This window comes from Haemaphysalis longicornis, unplaced genomic scaffold, assembly GCF_048455015.1.
Source record: "Haemaphysalis longicornis isolate Haplotype H1 unplaced genomic scaffold, Haemaphysalis longicornis Haplotype H1 scaffold_1, whole genome shotgun sequence".
NCBI classification, from domain to species: Eukaryota; Metazoa; Arthropoda; class Arachnida; order Ixodida; family Ixodidae; genus Haemaphysalis; species Haemaphysalis longicornis.
Window position 1 is genome coordinate 427,575,914 of NW_027526203.1, and position 22,457 is coordinate 427,598,370.

At 46.4% G+C, this 22,457-nt stretch overlaps 2 protein-coding genes across 2 annotated transcripts in view; one reads left to right on the forward strand and one right to left on the reverse strand.

The window, feature by feature from the left end:
* Positions 1-22,457, reverse strand: part of LOC144155693 (uncharacterized) — a 654,708-nt gene that overhangs the window by 450,047 nt on the left and 182,204 nt on the right. Inside the window, exon 2 of the mRNA XM_077687294.1 lies at positions 15,262-15,444. Within this exon, the coding sequence (XP_077543420.1) occupies positions 15,262-15,444 (183 nt within the window). The remainder of the gene's footprint in view (positions 1-15,261; positions 15,445-22,457) is intronic.
* LOC144155692 (neural cell adhesion molecule 1-like) overlaps positions 1-22,457 on the forward strand; it is a 578,531-nt gene that overhangs the window by 424,087 nt on the left and 131,987 nt on the right. The window contains exon 15 of the mRNA XM_077687293.1: positions 19,175-19,645. The gene's annotated coding sequence lies outside the window, so the exon portion shown is untranslated. The remainder of the gene's footprint in view (positions 1-19,174; positions 19,646-22,457) is intronic.

A 22,457-nucleotide genomic window follows, 5' to 3' on the forward strand; every position in this document is an offset into this window, starting at 1 on the left:
ATCATCTTTAATTTTCGGTTACTGCTACCTGCGTTAGCCAATCGCAAAGATCGATATCTATGACACCACTGAAAGGGTGCGGGAACGTTTCTGGGACGTCGCCACTTTTTTGTTGTACGGTTTTTTTAATATTGTGCAGCATTATTATCTCCAGTTTGCGTTATAATTAGCATGCGTTTCTTTAACTTCGGCAAGAAATCTTTTAAATAAAGCGAAGTGGTGCTGTCTCTATGGGCCTCTCAAACCTTTTTACCATCTATTTCTGTTGGAATGACTGGCATTATTTTTGCGAATGGTCATTTCAGCCGGAATGCTACCAGCAGCTGCCTGGACGAAGGCAGCTGACAGATGCCCCCCCCCCCCCCCCTACCGGGATCATAGAAAATAAATTAAGCTCTCTCTCTCTCTCTCTCTCTCTCTCTCTCTCTCTCTCTCTCTCTCTCTCTCTCTCTCTCTCTCTCTCTCTCTCTCTCTCTCTCTCTCTCTCTCTCTCTGATCACGGCGTTCATTATAGCATGCAAATTTCAACAAAAAACTGCTCTGAGCTGTGGCAATACCCAATGCTAGATGGATTTGTTTCATTCGGAAATATTTCCAACGTGCAATGCAATTATTTGTCAAAACTTATTGCGTGTCCCGTCAATCACCGAATGTGCCCTGCCAACTGCAGTAAAGGGTAATTGTGTGCATAGTGGCGAAGCAAACCCCCAGAAATGTGTTTGACTGTATAAGATATTTGGTGGGCCGTTAAACGCGCGGTTTCTGAACGTTCATTCTGTTTTGTGCTTTTTTTTTTCCCCAGTTTTTCAAGCAATTCATCTCTGTTTTACAACTCTGTAAAGTAAGCAACAAAAATAGGTCCCAGAGTTATGCAATAAAAAAGAAGAATTCGTAAAACAAGAAATTTAGGATAAATATAACCTTTTTCTCATGTAACAAGCTTTTGGCCATTTAAATGGGTTTTAAGCGTAGCTGGCAGTTACCACTTCCACCGGGAAGTGAGAATAGCGATTTTTCGGACAAGCATTCCCCTTCCTACTGTTCCGTACAGAGACTGCACTTCGACAATAGAAGCGCGGTTTTGAATTTTTCTTTGTATGGCAGTTTGTATTTCCGTAGAGGATTTGTTGAGTAGCGCTATAGGGTTTAACGATGAATTTTTCTTTGTATGGCAGTTTGTATTTCCGTAGAGGATTTGTTGAGTAGCGCTATAGGGTTTAACGATGACCCCAGATTTGATCTCTTCCCGTATTCTTTTCCTAGCGCGCCTCTTGTGTGGCGGGAATGCAGTTTAGAGTTGATTGGATATATTACGGAACCAGCGGAAAGTGACATTTGCGTGCCCGGATGCTTCAATTTGTTACGAGCTTTACGTAAGCGCAGCCTGCTGCGACTGGCGTTCTTTCCGGTCCGCGGTTGGTGCGGGGAACGAGAATTGGTTGCCAAGCTTCCCACTCCCGTAAGAAAATTGGTTGCCGAAGTTTTGGCCTAAGCTGCTTTTTTCCAGAATACGCTATCGTACGAGGTTTTGAGCGGAGTCTTGAAACTGGCGCAAAAGAAGGTCACTGAGGAGCGGCGAGGCGTAAAAGAATTTCTTCCCGTTTTGCTTCACCGGCTGCGTCATTACGTAAGCTCCCCTCTCAGAAGTTATGATGCTTTCTTGTCTATAATGTCCATATTCAGCAGGCACACCAGAACCACAACAAACGATTTGTCCCGTTACGGTGACGTCATTCTGAGTTCGACGCGTCGCATTTCTGGGTGTGTAACGCGCAGCTTCGCTGACTCCCTGAAATATTTTGCCACAGTCTGACGGTTCTTGTACCCTGCTCCTCTCCGCATGATCGAATCATTCCAATGTTAAAAATTTTAAGCACAGGCAATTTGGACAGGTTTTATTTAAGGTCTGTAAGGAAATTTCGCCCGGAGCAGGGTTTCTGCTGCGGAGAGTTAAGCTCTGAGTTCCATTCTGTGCTGATAGCAACCGTCGCTTCCGCAGTGCACCCACGAGCGAAAAGAAAAGCACTGCAGGACACCTTTAACAAAATAGATGTAATGTTGGCTATATTACCGTCTTAATACTAATTACTGTTGTTGGTCACATTCAGCTCAACTGTACACTAATGTTTTGGCTTTTGACTGAGAGTAGCAAAGACTTTACAGCCCGTTAAAGGGACACTTGAGTAACTATTTGTTTCAGTCGAAAGATCGCGCGTTCAATAGCCCTCTCAGCTTTTGTTCGGCAGCCAACGTCGCCTTGTTTGCTGAGAAAAAATGAGAAATGACATTTCTATCTGCCGTTTTCCTTCCATTTTTTCGTGACGTTTACGAACATGTTACAAAGCGGCCAGAGCCAAGCGATCCTGGCTTTACATTACGGGATCGTCGCAATCTGCCTCAAAGCCTGTCCTCATTGGGTTTCAATTTGGTCGCAGCCAATCAGGAAGGGAGTATTTCTACCATCTTGTTGTGGCGGCCTACAGCAAAATTGGCCACCAAGGACCCGCTCTTCATTGGCGAGCAATGGTGACGCCACAAAGCTTTTCGAAAAGTGCCCAGAACGTGGCGCCACCTGAGAGCAGGTGTTGAAAATAACGTTTGCAGTTGATGAAATCATTTGACGCCGTCTCTTTTCACGTCGATCACGCTAATAATATTTTATTTTGACGCTGGCTGCTTCAGGCGTGTATGCGCTAGTGTGAACAGGAACGGTAGGCTCTCGCGTTCACGCGCATGCATGCATCTTTTGACTGCGCTTGCACGTACAGTGAAACATTCCACCGAAATAGAAACTGAAACAAAGTCTGCCGCCTTGGCTGTGGCGTCATGTTTTATGAGGTATTCTTGCTGTGGTTTGCGTATTTTCAAAAGCGCGTGCCCATAAAAAGCTCCCGCAGATATTTATTTCACATTTGCACGTCCCTGCTGCCACCGCATCTGTTTCAGATGTGGATGCATCTGTTACACTTTAGTGTCCCTTTAAAGGGGCCCTGAAAGGCGTTTTGAGCACACTAAATGAACTAGCGCAATCGTTAGATTGGGTCGTCAACGTCATCTATCCCAAGTATTACTCTTTTACGCGCAGCGGAAAGCTCAGACTTTTGTTGCAAAGTGTGTCGCTTTTTTCTCACCTTTCCCTTCGTGTTTTTGTACGCCGCCATCTTCACATGTCTACGTCATCGATTCCCAGATGTTCGTCATGAGCTACACATCCTGCTATTGGGCGGCTTTTTCACGCACTTCCGGCAAAGAGATACGAGTCGTCTGCTCAGTGTCGGCTCGCTGGCTGATCTGCCAGCGGAGTGCCGGAGTGCTTGGACATTTTACGACAAACGAAAAAGTATAAACAAACGCTTAACCGTTTGTATTGAATGCAACACGGCCATAATACGACATGGATATTCTCTTACCTGAGTACGTTCCATAAAGAAAGCGTTGAAGCCCCGTGGCACTTTCGTGCAATCGCAGACAACGCCCTGAGCCGAATGACCGGGTTTGACGCATACATTTTATTCAACTTCAAAACAATCCAGAGATGCGTTTCGAACGAACACAACGTCACAAGATGCGTTGCAAGTCTGAACCGCGATTGACAGACGATGTGTTGCCTCATCCTGCCCGTCGTAAATTCGGCACTCAGCTGTCGCGCGGTTTGCGGGGACGAACAGCAAAACTCTGGCGCACAAGCCGAGATGGCTTATAGCCACGCACACTGCACATACCCCATGCGAGGTTGAGTTGTACGTCGCTCGAGAAAGATAATCCAGACCATGGGAAGCACTATCCACCCGCAGAAGCACAACGTCGCATTTCATCGCGAAACAAAGGCGTCCACAACACACACACCATCGCCTCCTGTAATGCGAAACGCATCTCGCACTTCCCAATGGGAGTGAGTGGTACGCCTGCAGTGCCCACATGTCGCGAGGTGGGGCCCCGAGCTGAACCGTGATCACGCAACCGTAACTGACTTCTAGAGCGGTTTGTGCCTTGTTGCCAAGGCAACCGATGTTTATCAATGAAATGGCGCTCGCTCCAGCGCTAGAAAGCTCAGAGCGTGGCGGAGCATATTTTGCCAACGTTGCCGCTCTCCACCACGCGTCGCCCTAAGCTGAACTGGTCACATGATTGAAGCGTTTTGTGCACGGGTTCTGTATCGGTTTAAAATGTCTTTTTTACATGCCGCCGGCATGAATTACCACCGCCGCAAAATAAGACCCGGCACCAGCGGGGCCACATCTGATACGGGGCTTTTTGGATAAACAGTGCGCTGTGCATCTCAAAGGGAACGAGCGCACGATCCTCCCCGTGCGGCTGCGAGTTCGCCGCCGATAAAAAGTCACGTACCGCCGATAGCAACTGCAGCAAGGTACATCGCGAAAGGGCAAGACCAGGCCGCCGCACACATGCGGCCAGATTTTTCGTTCGGTTTTCCAGCCTTGAGCGCAGTGCGGGATTCATGGTGTCAACAAAGCTTGCCCGTAGCAGACAGCAGTCTGAGCCAACGGTTGGTCTGAGCAGCGCAATAGCGGAAGTACGTCACCGCTGAGGAGCGCAGCATCATGGGAGGGAAGGCTCTGGCGCCGTCAACAGCGAAGAATAATTTGAAAGGAGGAGGAAACGCGGCGCGACGATAATGCGCGGTTTTTGATTTACGATTTCTCAGCTTATACTCATCGCTTTAACAAAATTTTTGCGGGAGGAGATTGCTAATACATTGCTTTATGTGGTTACATGTACATCCATGCATTGGCGGAAGGTATTTCAGGACCCCTTTAATTAGTGACGTTCCCCCTCAAATATACCCAATTATAAGGTCGCATGGTGCTCCACTTAAAATAATAGTACCGTAAGTGCATTGATTCTAGCAATAGCAATCTCTACATTATCTGAAAACCGTTAACGGGATTTTCCTATTATCGTCATTTGTATTATTAGGCGCCATCTTGCGCCGCAAGATGGCGCCTAGTGCGGATTTCTGTATTTTGTGCTCCCAGGCTTTCTTCGGTAAGCAAAAGTTTTTCCGGTGTGCCGCCTGTAAAAAACGTGTGCACGCGAAGTGTGTTGCGTGGCCGGACGCGGAGCTGCAACTTCTGAAGTCTGGTGCCCGGCCGTTCAAATGCAATCTGTGTGAGACGGCCGAGGCCGCGGCTAGGCCTAGCGTAGCCAACGACGACATCGGCCCGTCCGCAAGCAGGGCTCCTTCCCCCTCCCTTCGACGAGACTCACCGGCAGTCGGTCAAGAAAGCCCCGCCGCCGCCGTCCCAACCGGTTGACCTTGGAGGGGAAGCGGCCGGTCTTCGCGCACTCCTCATCGACGCGCTGGACGGCATTTCTTTCCTCAGCGACCAAGTGGCCCGGCTGCGGGAGGACAACGACCTCCTACGCCGGGAAAACGCGCAGGCTTTCGACTGTCTCCGTCAGGGGAGGGAGGGTGACCGCGCCCATTATGCGCAGGTGGTTGCCTCCTTGCGAGCGGAGGTGTCCTCCTTGCGTGCCCAACTACTTCACCACCCCGCCGTGTTGCCGGAAGGAGTGCGTCACAGATCAGGGCAGCCTTCTTTTGCCCAAGCTGTAAACAAGGAAGTGTTGCCTTCGGCTACGTCTGCTCCGCTGCAGTCGATGTCTTCGGCTTCTCCTGCACTGCCTCCTACTCCGTCCCAACTTTCCCCGGTGCATTCTGCGCCTGTGCTTGACTGTCTCCCTCCTACTGTTGAGAAGAAGCGTCGAAGCCGGGCATGTGTAGGTGCATCGGACACATGTGGACTGGTAGTCGTTCCGCAGCCGAAGCGCCCCAAAGCAATGTTCGTTTCAAAGCTTTCCCCATCCACCACCTCTGCTAGCCTTAAAACCCATCTGTTAACCTTAGGTGTCTCGCCCTTGAACTGCCGACGACTGAAAACTAAATTTGAAACGTACGCATCCTTTTATATTTCCGTCAGTGAAGAGTTTTTCGAGCGCTTGAATGACCCCGCTGTTTGGCCGAAAGACTGCCTCTTTAAGGAGTTTCGAGGCATGTTTCGCGAAGGCATGCTTCACAGCTCTGAGCGCAACACATCAGAAAAAGAATAATGACTAGTTTAGATGTTTTTTATCAGAACGTGCGAGGTCTTCGAACTAAGGCGACTGAATTTTTTGGTAATGTTCTGGCTTCTTGCTTTCCGTTAATAGCTATATCTGAAACTTGGTTGTGCCCTGATATTCTATCCAATGACTATTTTCCTCAAAATTACCATGTATATCGTAATGATCGTGCCTTAACTGGATGCAAACAAAAGGGGGGCGGGGTACTTCTCGCAGTTAACAAATCTCTCCCGTGTGTGCTACGTAGCGATATTGAAAACGCAGGTGAGTCTTTATGGGTCGAAATTCATATCTCTAAAACTGAAAAACTTCTAGTTGGTGTTTTTTACGTTCCTCCTGATGTAGTTCCTGACGCGTTCAATAAGTTAGTCTCCTCCATTGAACAGGTGCTCACTACTCATTGCGACCTCAAGGTCCTCCTCCTTGGAGATTTTAACGCTCCTGGCGTTCAGTGGAGCCACCTCACCTGTTCCCACTACAACCACCACTTTCAACAGAAGGGTAATAGGTTACTAGATTTTTCGTCTTTCACTTCCATGGCACAGCGTAATCACATAAAAAACTGCAGTGGAAACATTCTGGACCTGTGCTTTTCAAACTTCGATGGCGTTAATGTGTCGCGCTCTGATTGTGCTTTAGTAATACCCGACAAATATCATCCTCCTCTTTCTATTTCCTGTTGCCTTCCTACAATGCTCCACCGTTCTGTAATTTCAAGCAATGCGCAACCTCGCTACGCTTTCGCCCGGGGAGATTACGTTGGGCTGTATGGCTACTTTTCTGCTACCCCTTGGTCAACAGTCATTGACCACTCTGATGTCAATGAACAAGTTGACCGTTTTACTGAGATTGTGCTTTTGGGTATGAAGAAATACATCCCGCAATATTTACCAAAGAAGTTCAAGTTCCCACACTGGTTTTCTTCTGAATTGCGGGATGCCCTGAAACTCAAAGAACGCGCGCACAGAAAGATGAAGCGCTCTGGTGCGAATCAGTTCGTTCAGGAGTTCCGGCGCCTACGTGCCCTATGCAAAATATTGCACAAACGTGATCATGCTTTGTACCTGGCGTCAGTTGAAGCTAAAGCAACTCATCAGCCGGGAGCCTTCTGGAAGTACATTCATTCTAGATCTAGTACAACGAAAGAATCTATTCGTCTACTGGATTCCAACGGCGATGAGGTTGCAGATGCGGCCGACTGCTTTGCTCGTCAGTTTTCTTCTTTGTTTGGGCTTAGCGGTGGTAGTGATGACGGCAGCGTCTCTTGTCACCAGGACGGTTACTCCGCTTGTTTCCAATTGGATGAGAACATCGTGCGGGCCAGCATCAAGCGGCTAAAGCCCTCGTTTTCTTCTGGGCCAGATGGTATTCCTGCTGCAATTCTAAAAACGTATGCAAATATATTTGTTCCTGTGTTCACCTCAATATTTAATAACTGTCTCCGGTCTGGCACGTACCCTCAATCATGGAAAATCTGTCGTGTATTCCCTGTATTCAAGTCAGGCCCAAAAACCGACCCCATGAACTATAGGCCAGTGTCGCTTCTTTGTTCTGCCTCTAAAATATTCGAGTTATCTCTTCATAAGGTCTTGTCTTTCTCACTTAAACACGTCCTCATTCCTAATCAACATGGCTTTATAACTTCCACAAACCTCGCGTGCTTCATGGAGCAGGCCGTCCCAGCAATCGTTGGTAGAAGCCAGCTTGATGTGGTCTACTGTGACATGAGCAAGGCCTTTGATGTAGTCAACCACTCGTTATTGCTTGCCAAGCTCATTCTGTTAGATGTTCACGCTTCCTTAGTGGGTCTTTTACGTTGCTATCTCCAGGAGCGATATTTCTATGTAAGTGTTAATGATCAAACATCATTTAGGTACAAAGCAACCAGTGGTGTACCCCAGGGCTCCGTTCTGGGCCCCCTTCTTTTTTCCATTTTCATTAACGATGTTGCTTCTGCCATTAAAAATTCTTCTTTTTTGTTGTATGCTGATGATGTGAAAATCTTCAGAGAAGTGCGTAATGTTCAGGACTGTAATTCTCTTCAGGCTGATATCGTGTCATTCCATCGTTGGTGCACCAAAAACGACTTAATTTTGAACCCCTCAAAAACGAAAGTTGTTTCCTATAGTAGGAAAACTCAACAGCTGCAATACTCCTATAAAATAGCAAGCACTGCACTGCCGAGGGTGACCGAAATTCGGGACTTGGGAGTACTATTTGATTCTTCACTGACTTTCTCTTCCCACGTTACACAAATTACCGGACGCTCTCTTCGATGTCTGGGTGCTGTCTGCAGGTATTCTAGAGAGTTTAAAAGTCCTCTTCCTTTCTTAAAGTTGTATTCGGCTCTGTGCTTACCTCTTCTCGAATACGGTTCTGTTGTTTGGAATGGAACTTGCAAGTCCAATAGTGACCGTATCGAAAGGGTTCAAAATAAGTTCCTTTCTATCTTTAGGCACCGTTTCCGTCATGTACAAGAAGACGCAAACGGCAGCACGTCTTGTCTCAAAAGTATTCCTTCCCTTTGGTGTCGACGAATGAGAGCTGACATTATCTTTCTTTATAAACTTCTTCATGGTGATATTTTGTGTGATGACTTGGTTTCACTTATCAATGTCAACTTGCCGAACAAACTTTTCCGAAGATTTCGAACTTTCAGAACAGATGCTTTAAGTAAACGATGCAGAATATCTCGTCCATCTGCAGAATACAATGTGCATATAATGAATATTCCGATCGTCTTGATATATTCCAGAGCTCTTTGTCTTTGTTCTCTAATGAATTGAAAACTGTTGTAACTTAAGTGCCTTTATGTCATTTATGTGCCGTATTTCTGTTCCGTATTTATTTTATGCAAATCATCATCTTGCTTGTTTGTTTTTCACTTTTCCTGATTTTGTGTTGCTTGAATTTCTGTCGGTTTAAGTGTCAGTGCTTGTAACGGTGAACTTCGTTTTTCCATTTTGAAACTTCCTGACATTTTGTTACAAAACCTTTGTTTTATGTGTATAATCTATCTCCGTCATGTGCATTGAGTATTTGCTTGTGTATTTTCAATTTTTCACGTGCCTTCAACGTTTTGCTGGCCGGGTGCCATGGCTTCTAACACTAGGCTTCCTTTTTTTTTTGCTGTTTTGCTGTTTTGCTTTCTGGGATCTCTGTAACTATTTTTATCTTATTGTTTCTTTCATATATACGGTTTTCTGTGTTGTGTTGTCTTGATTTTAGTTTGTTTTTATGAATGCTTGTATATGGTGTACCAGTACCAAGACCCTAGGGTTGTTCCTGGGCACCAAAAATAAAGGTTGATTGATTGATTGATTGATTGATTATTATTATTATTATTATTATTATTATTATTATTATTATTATTATTATTATTATTATTATTATTATTATTATTATTATTATTATTGCGAGCTGATATTATCTTTCTCTATAAACTTCTTCATGGTAATATTTTGTGTGACGATTTGGTTACACTTATCAATGTCAATTTGCCAAATAAACTTTTCAGAAAATTTCCAGCTTTCAGACCAGTTGCTTTAAATAGCCGACGCTCGTCCATCTGCCGAATACAATGTGCATATAATGAATATTCCGTTCGGCTTGATATATTCCAGAGCTCCTTTACTTTGTTCTCTAATGAGTTGAAAACTGTTGTAGCTTAAGTCCTTTATGTCATTCCAAATTTATGTACCCTATGTATTATGTGCAAACTGTTCTTGCTTGCTTTTCACTTTTTCTTGTTTTGTGTTGCTTGAATATTTGTACGTTTTAGTGTCAGTGTTGGTAATGCTGAAGCTTTTCCCCCCCTTTTTTTTTTTTGGAACTTCCTAATATGTTGTTAGAAAACCTTGGTTATATACGTATACTCTATGTCATGTTGATTCAATATTTGCTTGTGTAGTTCCTATTTTTCACATCTATTGAACGTTTCGCTGGCCGAGTGGCATGGCTTGCAACACTAAGCCTGCCTTTTCTTTTTTGACTTTCTGTTCTTTTTTTTTCCTTTTTTGCTTTCTAAGATTTCTGTAACTATTTTTACTTTATTGTTTATGTCATACATATAGTTTTTGTGTGTTGTCTTGTCTTAATTGTAGTGTTTTTTTTTTGTATGGTGTACCAGTACCAAGTCCCTAGGGTTGTTCCTGGGCACCGAAAATAAAGGTTGATTGATTGATTGATTGATTGATTGATTGATTGATTGATTGATTGATTGATTGATTGATTGATTGATTGATTGATTGATTGATTGATTGATTGATTGATTGATTGATTGATTATTGTTGTTGTTGTTGTTGTTGTTGTTGTTGTTGGTTAACAGTCCCATTGCGTGGAGCGCAATGAAACTGAAATTTTGAGTCTCGTGTCAGTAGATACGCCAAGTTGATGCATAAATATAAGCGCGAAATTAGCGAACCTAACGTCCGATTTTCGAGCTAATTATGAGAGCTCTCAAAGCAAAGAGAATAAATTGTTTTCAATGGAGGCTCCGTTGCTTCGACGAAAACGAAAGTTCACTGCACCGCTAAAAGTTATTTATGCATATCCGCGTACACCAATAGGATGTATTTTTCCTCATTCCTTCACAGTTTTCTTCGGGGTTGGCGCCACGAAAGCAGCAGCATGAAAACGCTTTTTCGTCTCTTCTGAGGCCCACCTAATGAACGTGTAGCACCGCACCGCGCTGTAAAGAGGGGCCACAGTGAGCCTTCTAATTGCCTCTTGAAATTCCCCGTAGGTGAACACGAGTCACGTTCATCAGCGCTCCCTCGTTTTACTTAGGTCTGGCAGCAAGTAAGAGGTGTATAAAAAAAAGAAATTGGGGGGGGGGGAGCTTTACGGATTACATGGTATAGGACGTTTTCTTGTTCGCGATCAAAAGGCGTGGGGTTTTTTAGACGTACGAAGCAGTTTTCAGTAGCTTGCAACAGCTCTTTTGTTCGTGTATCTTTGTATCCCGCTGGTTACTCTTCACTTATGCGAGTGCGGCCACATTCTTCACGCGTCATTCACCACTCGAGTCAGCCCTTGCGCGCTCAATTCGAAGACACATCTTCGCATATACAAACACTGTGGTCCGCTTCAACCACTGAAATGCAAAAAAGTTGCAGGATCTTAACTGCTAATAGCCAGTTTTAAATTACAGTGGACTCGAGTTCTGTTGGCCTCCCAGGGGGCACCAGCGTCAGGAATCTTACACATCCCCAGTTTTCTCATTCAAAATTTCGATCACTCAGGAACCTAGTAAAACCACTTCAGGAAAGTGATATTTGGCATAAAGCAAGAAGTCGACCTGGAGATAAAAACTCTAACGACACTTTCCAGGATTCTGAAATTTTTTTGTGTAATTCGATGTCAAAACTTACTCCCCATGCATATCTCTATGGGAGAGTTTCCGTGGCCCTGGAGCTTGGTCGCGCAACGTGCACGTTAGACTTGAAACTGCGCACAAAGCAAGCTTTCACCCCCAATATTAGCAGCGCTAAAATATTTTGCATTCCGCTAAATAACTACAGAGTAATCACTATTGAGAGGACTGCCATGAGCCGAAAAGCTGCACCTGAGGAAGCAAAAATCACCCGGAGAATAGTCTTGAGCCCTACTGACGGGGATATACAGTGGCCTCTGACAACAACAAAAATTACGCCCATCTTCCCGCGAGGGAACCCTGATGTGATGCGACGCATCGGGAGGGGGGGGGGGGTTCAATTGGCGTTTCCATTGGGTGGATTCTCTAAATCGCGTGAAACGTGTTGTGAACGCGTATGATGCATTCCATCACATGCGGGTGTTCTCATACGCGGGAAGATGGGGCAAAGTCAAGCGCAGTCAAGCGAACGCACTTGACTGAACCGGCGCAGCGCGCTCACCGCTTTATATTCAGCACTTGAAGGAGAGGAGACGAACGGAGGAGAGTTGCACATGCGCAGCGAGAGCAAATGCGAGAGAGAAGCGTCAGCGAAGCGCACGCAGCTGTTATGATAATGAGACAGACAGAGCGCGTTGCACACAGTTGTTGGCGAGAAGAACGGAGGAGAGTTGGCGCATGCGCAGGTGGTGTGCGGGCGCCGCGACAACGACGACGACGCAGGAGGGACAAGCCCGAGAGCAAGAGATGCGTCGCATCTAAAAAGAATGACTGGGAGGTGCTTTGCCATCATGTACTGACAACCCAACCAATACAGGGTGTCTGTACGAGTAGGGCATGCGTCTGTCGTCCACGCACTTAATTTCTTCACTTTCGGTATTAAGCTCTTAGAACTACGCGTGTATATGCTTCTTCATAGGGCGCAGTGTATTGGCCTATCATGGCGACCGAAGTGTCAATGATAGGTGAAAATGAGGCCAATGACGACAACCGGTAAAAACCGGTATTTAACACAGAACTTGTCCGCGCCCAGTAACGTTACGCAATGAGAGCACAACGTTTTTTTTGTTTTTGTTTTTTTTATTGCGTGATGTATTGGAGCCATTAGCCTTTCAAGCACACTGCAGCCAAGCAGACCACCGAAAGTTTCTTACAGCGTAGGCTGCAGCACCGAGAAATTAATTGGACACGCCAAGCTTAAGAGTTGCGGAGGGTCATTGCAACGCACTTGTTTGAGAACCCAAAGCAATTGCCTCCACATTTTAGATACTGCTAGCCAAAAGAGAGACGAGACCAAAGAGATAAACACGCTGTTCTTCCCTGTTCTTTGCTGTACCTTTCGCTAGCTGAGACGAAATTGTACCTTCTCGCTGGCTGAGACGTAGACCTACTTTCTTTTAAATGCCATTTTAAAATTATCGAGCTTGGTTCACGGAATGCAGACTGCTATAATTAACGTTGTACTTTTTATTTACAAATTTTCTTGCTTTCACCGCTTATTACTACTATTATTTTTAAGTCACTGAAGAATGATTTTCGTATACTTCTAGCTCTATGCCCTAGACCGCCGTATCTTTATTTTTCTTTCAATGGTAACCAATTTCCATACAATCGGTCCAGTGCGTCGCCAGAATTCTTAACTGGAACAGAGTTCTCGCAGGGAAGGGAGCGGGTGCTGTGAAGGGCTTGAAGCTTCCTTTCATAAGCCCACCGTTGGGCCGTCTTTTTTCTTTTCAAAGACCGGTGTTGGCACGTGTTGTTGACAGCCGAGAAAAATTAAGGCAGAAGAACTTGGCTAGCAAGACTTGGCGGCGAAAACCCCGATGCAGAGATAGAAGTTATTGTAACGCTATTCGCCGAGAAAACTCAATACGCGCACGCCAGCCTCGCGTCGGCCGAGGAAATCCTTGGAGTTGCTTTAAAAAAAAAGAAAATAAAAAGAACTGCGAGTCGCGCGATGAGTTACACAAAAGGAAAAAAACACGTTTTTCTTTTATACGGCCACCATACGGATATCTGCAAGACAACGCGGCAGGCCCGGCGTAAATAACAAGTTGAGCTTACCTTTGTCAGTAATTAAGCTCGTACTTTATCCCTCCATTGTGCTCATACAAGGCGCGCTGTTTTGAGATTCCTTGCTGTTGAGAGCCGTTATCTTAATGACCTGCGCTGGGTGCGGAGAAAATGCGAACAAACAGACGTGGCCGCCTGTGTCCTCGCCTTGAGGTTTTATGCTCCCTCGCATTCTTTAACTTTCTTGCTTCGAACGCGACCTGAGCCGGGGGCTCACTTAGCGCACAACCATGGCGGAATTCGCTAGCAGTGCTTAGAGCCGGGAGAAAGAAAAACTGGCTTGATTTAAACAGCCATTCCCCTTTTTCCTCGCAATTACTCGTGCGACGAAGAGCTTCTCGCTTGCTTATTTTTATTTTCGCGGCATACTTTTTGCTCGCCAATGCTTGGTAGTCCTATGTGCTTTTTAGCGTTGAAAGGACGAACGGTGTGCGGATTTTGAAGTTTTTTACCAGAATTTGTTTCAAAAAACACTTTGTAGTGCGGCATGTGTGTGTGTGTGTGTGTGTGTGTGTGTGTGTGTGTGTGTGTGTGTGTGTGTGTGTGTGTGTGTGTGTGTGTGTGTGTGTGTCTGTGTGTCTGTGTGTGTGTGTGTGTGTGTGTACACATACATACAAAAATACACGCACACATACACATGCTCTTCGGGCCTGCATATCATTGCACGGAGGCCGCACTTGCACGCTTGCTTTCGTTTGTTATTGTTCGTCATTTCTCCCTCTCTCTCTCTTTCTCCTTGTGGAGAGGTTCAATATGCGCCAGCGCTTGGCCAAAATGGTAGCGTTATATCGCCGTGTTTTAAATAATTACTACAACTACATACTTTTCTGTGGTATCCCCAGTGGCATTTACAGTGCTCGCTTTATTACTATTTTCTCGTGCCGGCCTACTTGACCTCCCTCTGTTTCTTTATATTTAGTAATCCAACCTCGTTCCGCCATTTCTTTTTTTTTTTTTTTTTTTTTTTTGCGCGCGCGCGAAATACCGCCGCTACGGGCTTCGAGCGTGCGTAAAATTAATACGCGATTGCGATTATGCCCGATCAAATGACCCTGTTTGATTGACTGCATACGAAATCAGCCTACAAATTTACCGCAAGCTGTATTTAGGGGACGAAACGAAGAAGGGCTGGTTAATATAAATAAAGAGAGCTGCAGGAGCGGGCGTAGAGATTTAAATTGCGAGCCACATACGTTACCTCATGCCCTTCTGTTTTTTTGTTTTTTTTTTTGGGGGGGGGGGGTTTCTTTGCTAGTCTGTATTTTGGTGGCGACCACAGACCACTAGCAGCTTAAGGAGGGAGTGCGCGCACAGACGCAAATAGCGGGCCAAGGATCTGCCCTCGTAATTTTTTGTTACGTTTCCAACGTTACTTTCTATCTGCTTGTTTTTCTCTCTGTGTGTTCGCAGTGGTATACCGAGTAGCGGAAAGGTTGTTGTACATTTTTCTTCCGTTCTGGTATCATTAGCCGCCACCAGGCATAGGGGTTCACCAAAACCGGAACTCTTTTTTGGTTTGCGCATTTGTTTTAACTTCAAATGAAAACGCGAGGAATTGTTTGCGCTGCGGTTGATTCGCTGCAGAGATCCAGAACAAACCGCAGTTTTTCAATCTAAGCTGGGAGGGCTATTTGTGCTCACCCTGAAATGAAATAAGCGCAAAATGACAGAGGCGTGCGGTGCTCTCTCCCAAGAAAACTGGAGTTCTCCATCCCTCGCTCATCCCTCACCTGGGAGAGCCTCGTTCGAACCGTTGCAGAAAGGCAAAGCTGGGCTCGCTCTTCCACAACCCTGGCTGCAGCAGGAACCGGCATGCTTGGAGGATGAGAGGCTGGGGGAGACGCGATGTGGTGGAGAAGAGTAGAATGGAGGAGAAAGGCTGGTCGTGTCCCCCACTGTCCCCGCCTTGCATTCTGCACCGAGGACACAGAAAGAGGAAGGTGGACGGGGTATGAGGGTGCGGGGGCATGGGCGGACGACAAATACGGATACAAAATTGCAGCTGCTGGCTCTCGAACTGCTGTCGCATTAAAAACAGCGATTAATTTCCCCGACAGAGACGGTGGTCCCTTCGTAGTCCACTGGCTGCCATTTTTGGTGCGTTTGTCTGTTTATGAATTCGGTTTATCTCAGTTTTATTCATCAAAACTATATATATATATATATATATATATATATATATATATATATATATATATATATATATATATATATATATATATATATAATAGGGAGTAGTAGAACTTTGAAGATGGTAGAGAACACAAGAGAAGAAAAACTTCGAACAAGGTAAAAGCACGATTGTGGCCTACGTTTCAGCAAAGAGAACTTGCTTTCCTCAGACCTTGCCCTGAGGAAAGCAAGTTCTCTTTGCTGAAACGTAGGCCACAATCGTGCTTTTACCTTGTTCGAAGTTTTTCTTCTCTTTATATATATATATATATATATATATATATATATATATATATATATATATATATATAGCGAATCATAATTGGGAAATGGGGGCTCGGTTAATTAAGACAGAATAAGAGTTGGCAGTCAAGAAAACCTCGGAAAGCAAAGGGGAGTATGCGGTAGGTCATAGAAACAGATGAAGAATTTTTTGAGTCTGAAAGAAAGTGGTGAAAAAATGGCCGCCGGGTGGGATCCGAACCCACGACCTCCAGAATACCGGCATGGTGCGATAAGCACTACGCTACCGGCGGGGCTGTTTCCCCACCACTTTCTTGGGTATTTATGTCAAGGTATTTTTTTTTAGTTTCCTGCACTTGGGGGCGGTAGCCAGCGCCACTCGGACTACTCGGGGTGAAAGGGACCTTCTTTTTAACCCCCGGGCCGTGACTCGAGTGTCTACGACATGTCGAGAGTGGTCGACCAGCGTTGAACCCTCTTAGCTACCTTTGGCACCAGGACTGCCAGAACCGAGGCCCTCACTATGCATGTAGCGTATCAGAAATGGGAAATGAGGGGCTCGGTGAATTAAGACAGAATAAGGGTTGACAGTCAAAGGGGAGTATGCGGTAGGTCACAGAAACAGATGAAGAATTTTTTGAGTCAGAAAGAAAGTGGTGAAAAAAATGCCCGCCGGGTGGGATCCGAACCCACGACCTCCAGAATACCAGTCTGGTTCGATAACCACTACGCTACCGGCGGGGCTGTTTCCCCACCACTTTCTTGGGCATTTATGTCAAGGTATTTTTTTTTTGTTTCCTGCATTTGGGGGTGGTAGCCAGCGCCATTCAGACTACTCGTTCCCCTTCACCCCGAGTAGTCCGAGTGGCGCTGGCTACCACCCCCTGGTAGCCAGCGCCACTGTGTGTGTGTGTGTGTGTGTGTGTGTGTGTGTGTGTGTGTGTGTGTGTGTGTGTGTGTGTGTGTGTGTGTGTGTGCGTGCGTGCGTGCTTGCTTGCGTGTGTGTGGGGGGGGGGGGGTGTTTGCGAGGGTGTGTATGTATATATGTATCTGCCACTGCATTGGGTATGTTCAAAACTAGTGGAATGGCAGTTAAAACGCAAACGTAAACCTTTCACTGGTTCGACACTTCCGCTCTATAGGCTTCAAACTAAAAAAATTGGCCGCGTATCTGCTCCTTTCGTTGCAAATGTCGTCAAAAGACGATAGTCTCCATCTACTTTTGCCAAGTAAATGCCTCCCTTCGCTTTCCCGCTCAGCTCTCATGTTGTTCCTCTTGCGTCGCGCTCCTCCCAAGGTAAAGACGCCAAAGGTTTGCTTAAATCATTTTAAATTTCCCGCGTTCCACTGCTCCAAACCGGGTGTCTCGATGCCAACGCTGCCGTACGGCGAAGACGCGCGTGAATCGAGGCGCCCTACTTCAACGTTTATAGAACCGCGTTTCCCGACTCCACGCGCGTTGAAAGGAGAACGTGGAACCTATCTAGTGGAACCTTTCGTAACTGTTGCCGGTTGATTTCTTAAAATTGCGCCAGAAGCTGTAGTGGCGCGGGCGACAGCAGGTGATGGCGAAATGAATTTTTTCTGCAGTTGATAAAGTATTTAGTTTCGCCAAAGTCAAGCATGTATGATTTTTTATAAAGGAACACTGCAAATATCACTTCTGTATTAATTTGTTGTCTTATATTTGCGTAAATGTCTTGTTCTTCTTCAACAATGTTGACAAGCATGAACATTACACCGGACTTAGGCGGGTAGATTTAGCTATGACTATATAAGACTATTGCGCAGGCATTGTTTTACTTTGGCCGGTTGGCTGAATCGAGTCACAGACAGACAGACGGACAGACAGAAATACAGACAGACCAAAATTTCTGGGTTTAAGTAGCCCAAGAAAGACTATCGTCTTTAAAATTACTCCCACCTCCCCTCGCGGGAACCCCTGTGTAGATGCGATGCATAGGGGGTTCCGTTGTTGTTTCCGTTAGGTTGATTCTCCCATCGCGTGAAACGTGCCGTGAACCCCTGCCGCGGCTATGACGCAACGTGGCGCGGCTTTGACGCAACACAATCCAACACAATCCACTCTAATCCAATCCAAGCCAAGCCAAGCCAAGCCAATCCAATCGAATCCAATCCAATGCCCCTCGCGAGAGAGTGTTCGCTATCGGAGAGGAGAGGGAGTGAGCGGCGGAGAGCGCAGCTCGCGCGGCGAGTATAATGGGGTAGGGGTGTGGACGGACAACGACAACGCCGTATGGAGGGACAAGGCGAGTGAATGAGATGCCGTCGCATCTAAAAAATCGGGGGCTGTTTACGCTGGGTTTTTTTAAGAGCCCAACAGAAACAACGGAACTTATATCTCCATAGGGCTAATGCACAGACAGCGTCACGGCTAAAAAATAAAACAACCACACCGCGACGACCTGTTTGCGCACGATCCATTTGCACTCTTTTTTTGTTGTTGTAGCAGCCGTAGATATACATTTATTTGCAGTGTCACGGTTCTTGAATATTTTCTGTTTCCTAAAAAAAGAAACGGCTGTCAGCAAGAGCACCTTCTCCTCGGTGTCCTTGAATATCGGGATTCGGGAATTCGCACTGCGGCGTGCATTAATATACGTGTCCAATTTTCCTTTACACCTCCTGCTTGCCGGTTCCTTTGATGCCGTTACTGGGAAAAGGCTTTTTTCCCCAACGCATTGATGCTGCCTGTTCTTTCGGCACCGCTATTTCCCGAAGTACGCATAGTAGGAGACGCAAAGTTTTTTTTTTTCTTTTTCTTACTGGTACCTAAACTTGTAGTGATTCCTTTATTTACCTCCCCAACTTCACCAACCCTGAAGAGTCGTTTCTCGCGAACTCTGTGGCGTATTTGGGCTTTCTTTTTTCCGCATTTTGCGGAGCTTGCGCAAATTTGCGCCTACGAGAGCAGTTTCCTCTGTGACTCTTGAACAGCGTTGTTTACTTTTCAATGCCTTTCCAAAAGCATGCCATTAAAGAAGACGCTAAAACGAGGCGTAACGATCGGCCAAATTTGTGGTGGATAAGCTACCAATGAAAAAATCAAAGCGAGAGAAGAGCCGTAGGCAGAAAGAGCGTGACAGCCCCGGCGGCCTCTGAAACGCTTTGGGCTGAGGTCATCGCTAGATCCGTGTCAGAAAGTAGAAGGGCGCTCTATTTTACTCAAGGGGAGCCACATTCGTCTTTCTTTCTCCCAATTCGCAGGAATCCCGCCGAGTATTGACGGATTCCAGCCACGTCACTGCGTATAAAATTCAAAAAAAAAAAAAAAACCGAGGAGAATGAACGTGAAGAGAGGAAGAAGCGAGAAGAAAAAAAAAGGGAGTGAGGATCGCTGAGGCGAACTGTGGTGGTGATATCCCGGCGGACGCCGCCGTGCTCGCACCGGCGGTCACCTCGCGCCGGCCCGGCACATCAGCACGGCCTGCCCGAGGTGCCGCCCCCGCAACCCCTCCACTGTGATGATGAACCCTGCGCGTTGTGCGCGACAACCGGACCGGCGAACGGACTGGCTCGTGTGAAAGGCACCGGTGTGCAGCGTCCCCTGCACAGCCGCCTCCCCCGGACGCAGCGGCCGAGGCAGCAGCTGGCTCGCCGCCTCGCGGCCGCCATCTCTCCCCAGGGTACATCGCATGGCACCCAGCAGCCGCGAACCTCGAGACCCTCGAAGCCATGGTGAGACCCGCGTGTGATGCGGCGTTCACTGCGCACACTACCGAAGGAAATTGGGGGAAACTCGCGCGCCTTTTTCTGAAGCCGTCACGTTGTGCCCTGCACGGGCCCTGGGGCCAGCCCAAAAGCCCGACCCCGGCCCATGCCGTATTTTCTCGGGCCCGGGCAGAACTAGGGCTTGAACAAAAAATTTTCGGGGAATGCCGGCCCGAGCCGGCCCGGAGCTGAGGCCCGGCAGTCGTGTGCCGGCAGTCGTGCGTCAGGGACGGGTGTCATGTGTCGTGTCAGGTAGTCGTGTGCCTGAGGCCCGGTAGTAGTATGCCGCAAATTTTAAATTGTTTATAACAAAACGTTGGTTCACTGATCTTTTAGGTTAAAGGAAAACAAACACGCGAAGTGCAGTCACTACGGTGCTGTTAAAAAAATAACAAAAAGGCGTATTGTACTTATAAAGTCTTCAAGTCAATAAAAGAAAACATATGGGCTTCATCAGCATTGTGACATAGAAAGGGTCAGAAAACGAGGGCACTCCGGTCGCAAAGTACAACATGATTGTCTGTTTCCTATGCTTCTCAAACTAAAAAAAAAGAACAAACGTGACCTGTACATCGCACTTTGTGCAGACCATGCCACCAAAGATAAGCTAACGTATCCTTGGGTGTTTCTTGCACTTCTTGTACACTTCTTTGCCAATAAACGCGACTTTTAGAGGAGACAACTTTGTGAGCATAGATAGGCGCCGGGGACAAACCTTGGCGAAATAAATGAAGAAAATTAAAAGTTAAACTAGCTCTTGGCATAGTGTACTAGCGTCAGAAACATGTCCTCTGTGAAATGAATTGAATAAAATGACGCAATGTACAATATCTGTTCAATAAATGCATACGTAAACAGATTATCCACTTTGCTCAACATTGTCTGAACGATCCTCGGTGTGCCTTGAGTTCGAAGACTTTCGGAAATAAAGTGCACATTTCAGCGAGATTCTAAAAAAAAAAATTCGAAGTAAGAATATTTATGTTGTACAAAGATCGGCTCAAGTTTTAAAGAAATTTAAATTCAGTATACTCGCTCTATGCTTAATTTTAGGTTAGAGAGACCAAACTTTTTCGGGCTCATATTTAGAGTCTGCCTGACTAGGGCTGATATTTAAAAGCAGTATGGCGTTGCCGGGCCGGGCTCTGGCTTATATTTTAAAACTTTGAAAGGCTTAGGCCAGGCTCGGGCTTTCGTCTCAACGTTTTGTCGGGCTCGGGCCGGGTCCGGGCCGTCTTTCTACCGGGCCGGGTCGGGCCCGGCCTAGAAATTGCGGCCCGTGCAGTGCTTTACCGTGCACTCATTGAAGATTTTTGAACCCTCATTCGGTCGCTTTTATCGATTAAACAATGGACTAAACAGCGCAGTGTGAGACGAGCAGTCCTTGCACTGAGGCTTTTCCGCAAGGCGGTGCCGCTGAGCTTCGGAGGCCGTCTCTGCGTCGGTGGTAGATCGTAGCAGACTTCACTGATGACGTGCGGTTTCTGTTGGGCTTCCAAGCTGTGATTACTCACTTTTGAATATGAATTCTGCTGTAAAGAGCAAAAGTACATGTTAAATACTAGTCGCTTTCCGAGTATGCTTCTGCATGTCACTATGTTGCGCTGAGCGAACTATTCCCGCACATTCGTTGACCTTCGGAGTTCTCAGCGACTTCGAAGATACGCTTCACACTCAGTAGAGCAAACGAGGGCACAATCCAACTAACAACCACGCTTTTTGAAGTAAGGCTTAAGTCTCGCAGCTCAGCTGAATGTTCCCACGATATAAACAAAAACCTACTTTGTGCACGCTCACCGCAGCGAACGCATCTACAGCTGCAAACCTGCGCCCACAAACATCCGACGCCTTGCGCACACACGCCAGTTTTTGAGCAGCCGCAAATATTTAACGGCCTACCTTCGTAGCTGAGAGTGAATTGTGGACATAGGCGGGATAATATGCGTAGCCTAGCCAAAGTGACGTCCTTGGCACGACCGCTTAGCATAATGGCGCGTGGCGTTTACACCATTAATTTCGCTCAGGCGCTCATTGTTGCAGGTCAAAGTATACCATTTTTCGGGAACTAGCCAATATTTGACACGTTCGTTTATTCTAGGCAGCCGTTGTCGTATGAGCAGGGCGGAGATTACACTGAATAATCCCAACAAAAAACGCGTCTGCCGTGTCGTCTGCTACAATCACCCATCAACGCGGAAAGGGCTGCGAATAGGGGCCTTAGCCACGAAAGATCCGCGGCGACGCCTCGCGGCCAAGTGTCAGTGCGACGACTCTGTGCGTAGAGGGGCTTGTCAATGCTGTTTTATGCAGTTTTCTCACATGGCTTGCCCCTAACGTACATTGCTACGTGATATTGTTTTGCGGCCGCAGAAGGAACGAAATAGCGGACAGCAAACTCTAGAAATCTTTGGACGTTAACCGAGCATGAAACCATGAAGCATGTCACTCGCCGTGCATGAAAACATCTGACGATAAGCTCACATGGGCTGGGAAGAAGAGCAGCGTGGAACTGCAAGTCTAATCATTTCAAAATGAATAGCAAAGCACGGTGTATTTGAAAACCGGTCGGTTTTACCAACGGTTTTACGCATCCCTGAACAAAGGACATCGCTAGAAGGGTATATCGGTAAGCCTTGTGCCAAGATTCTGTGGAGAATTTGGCGCATTTCTAATGCTTGTCCCAAATCAAAGACCAGCAGGAAGCCAACATGGCCCGCTGCTCGGTAGAAAATTGCTATTTAACAACGGCTAATAAAATTGGTTACCTAATACAGTGTTA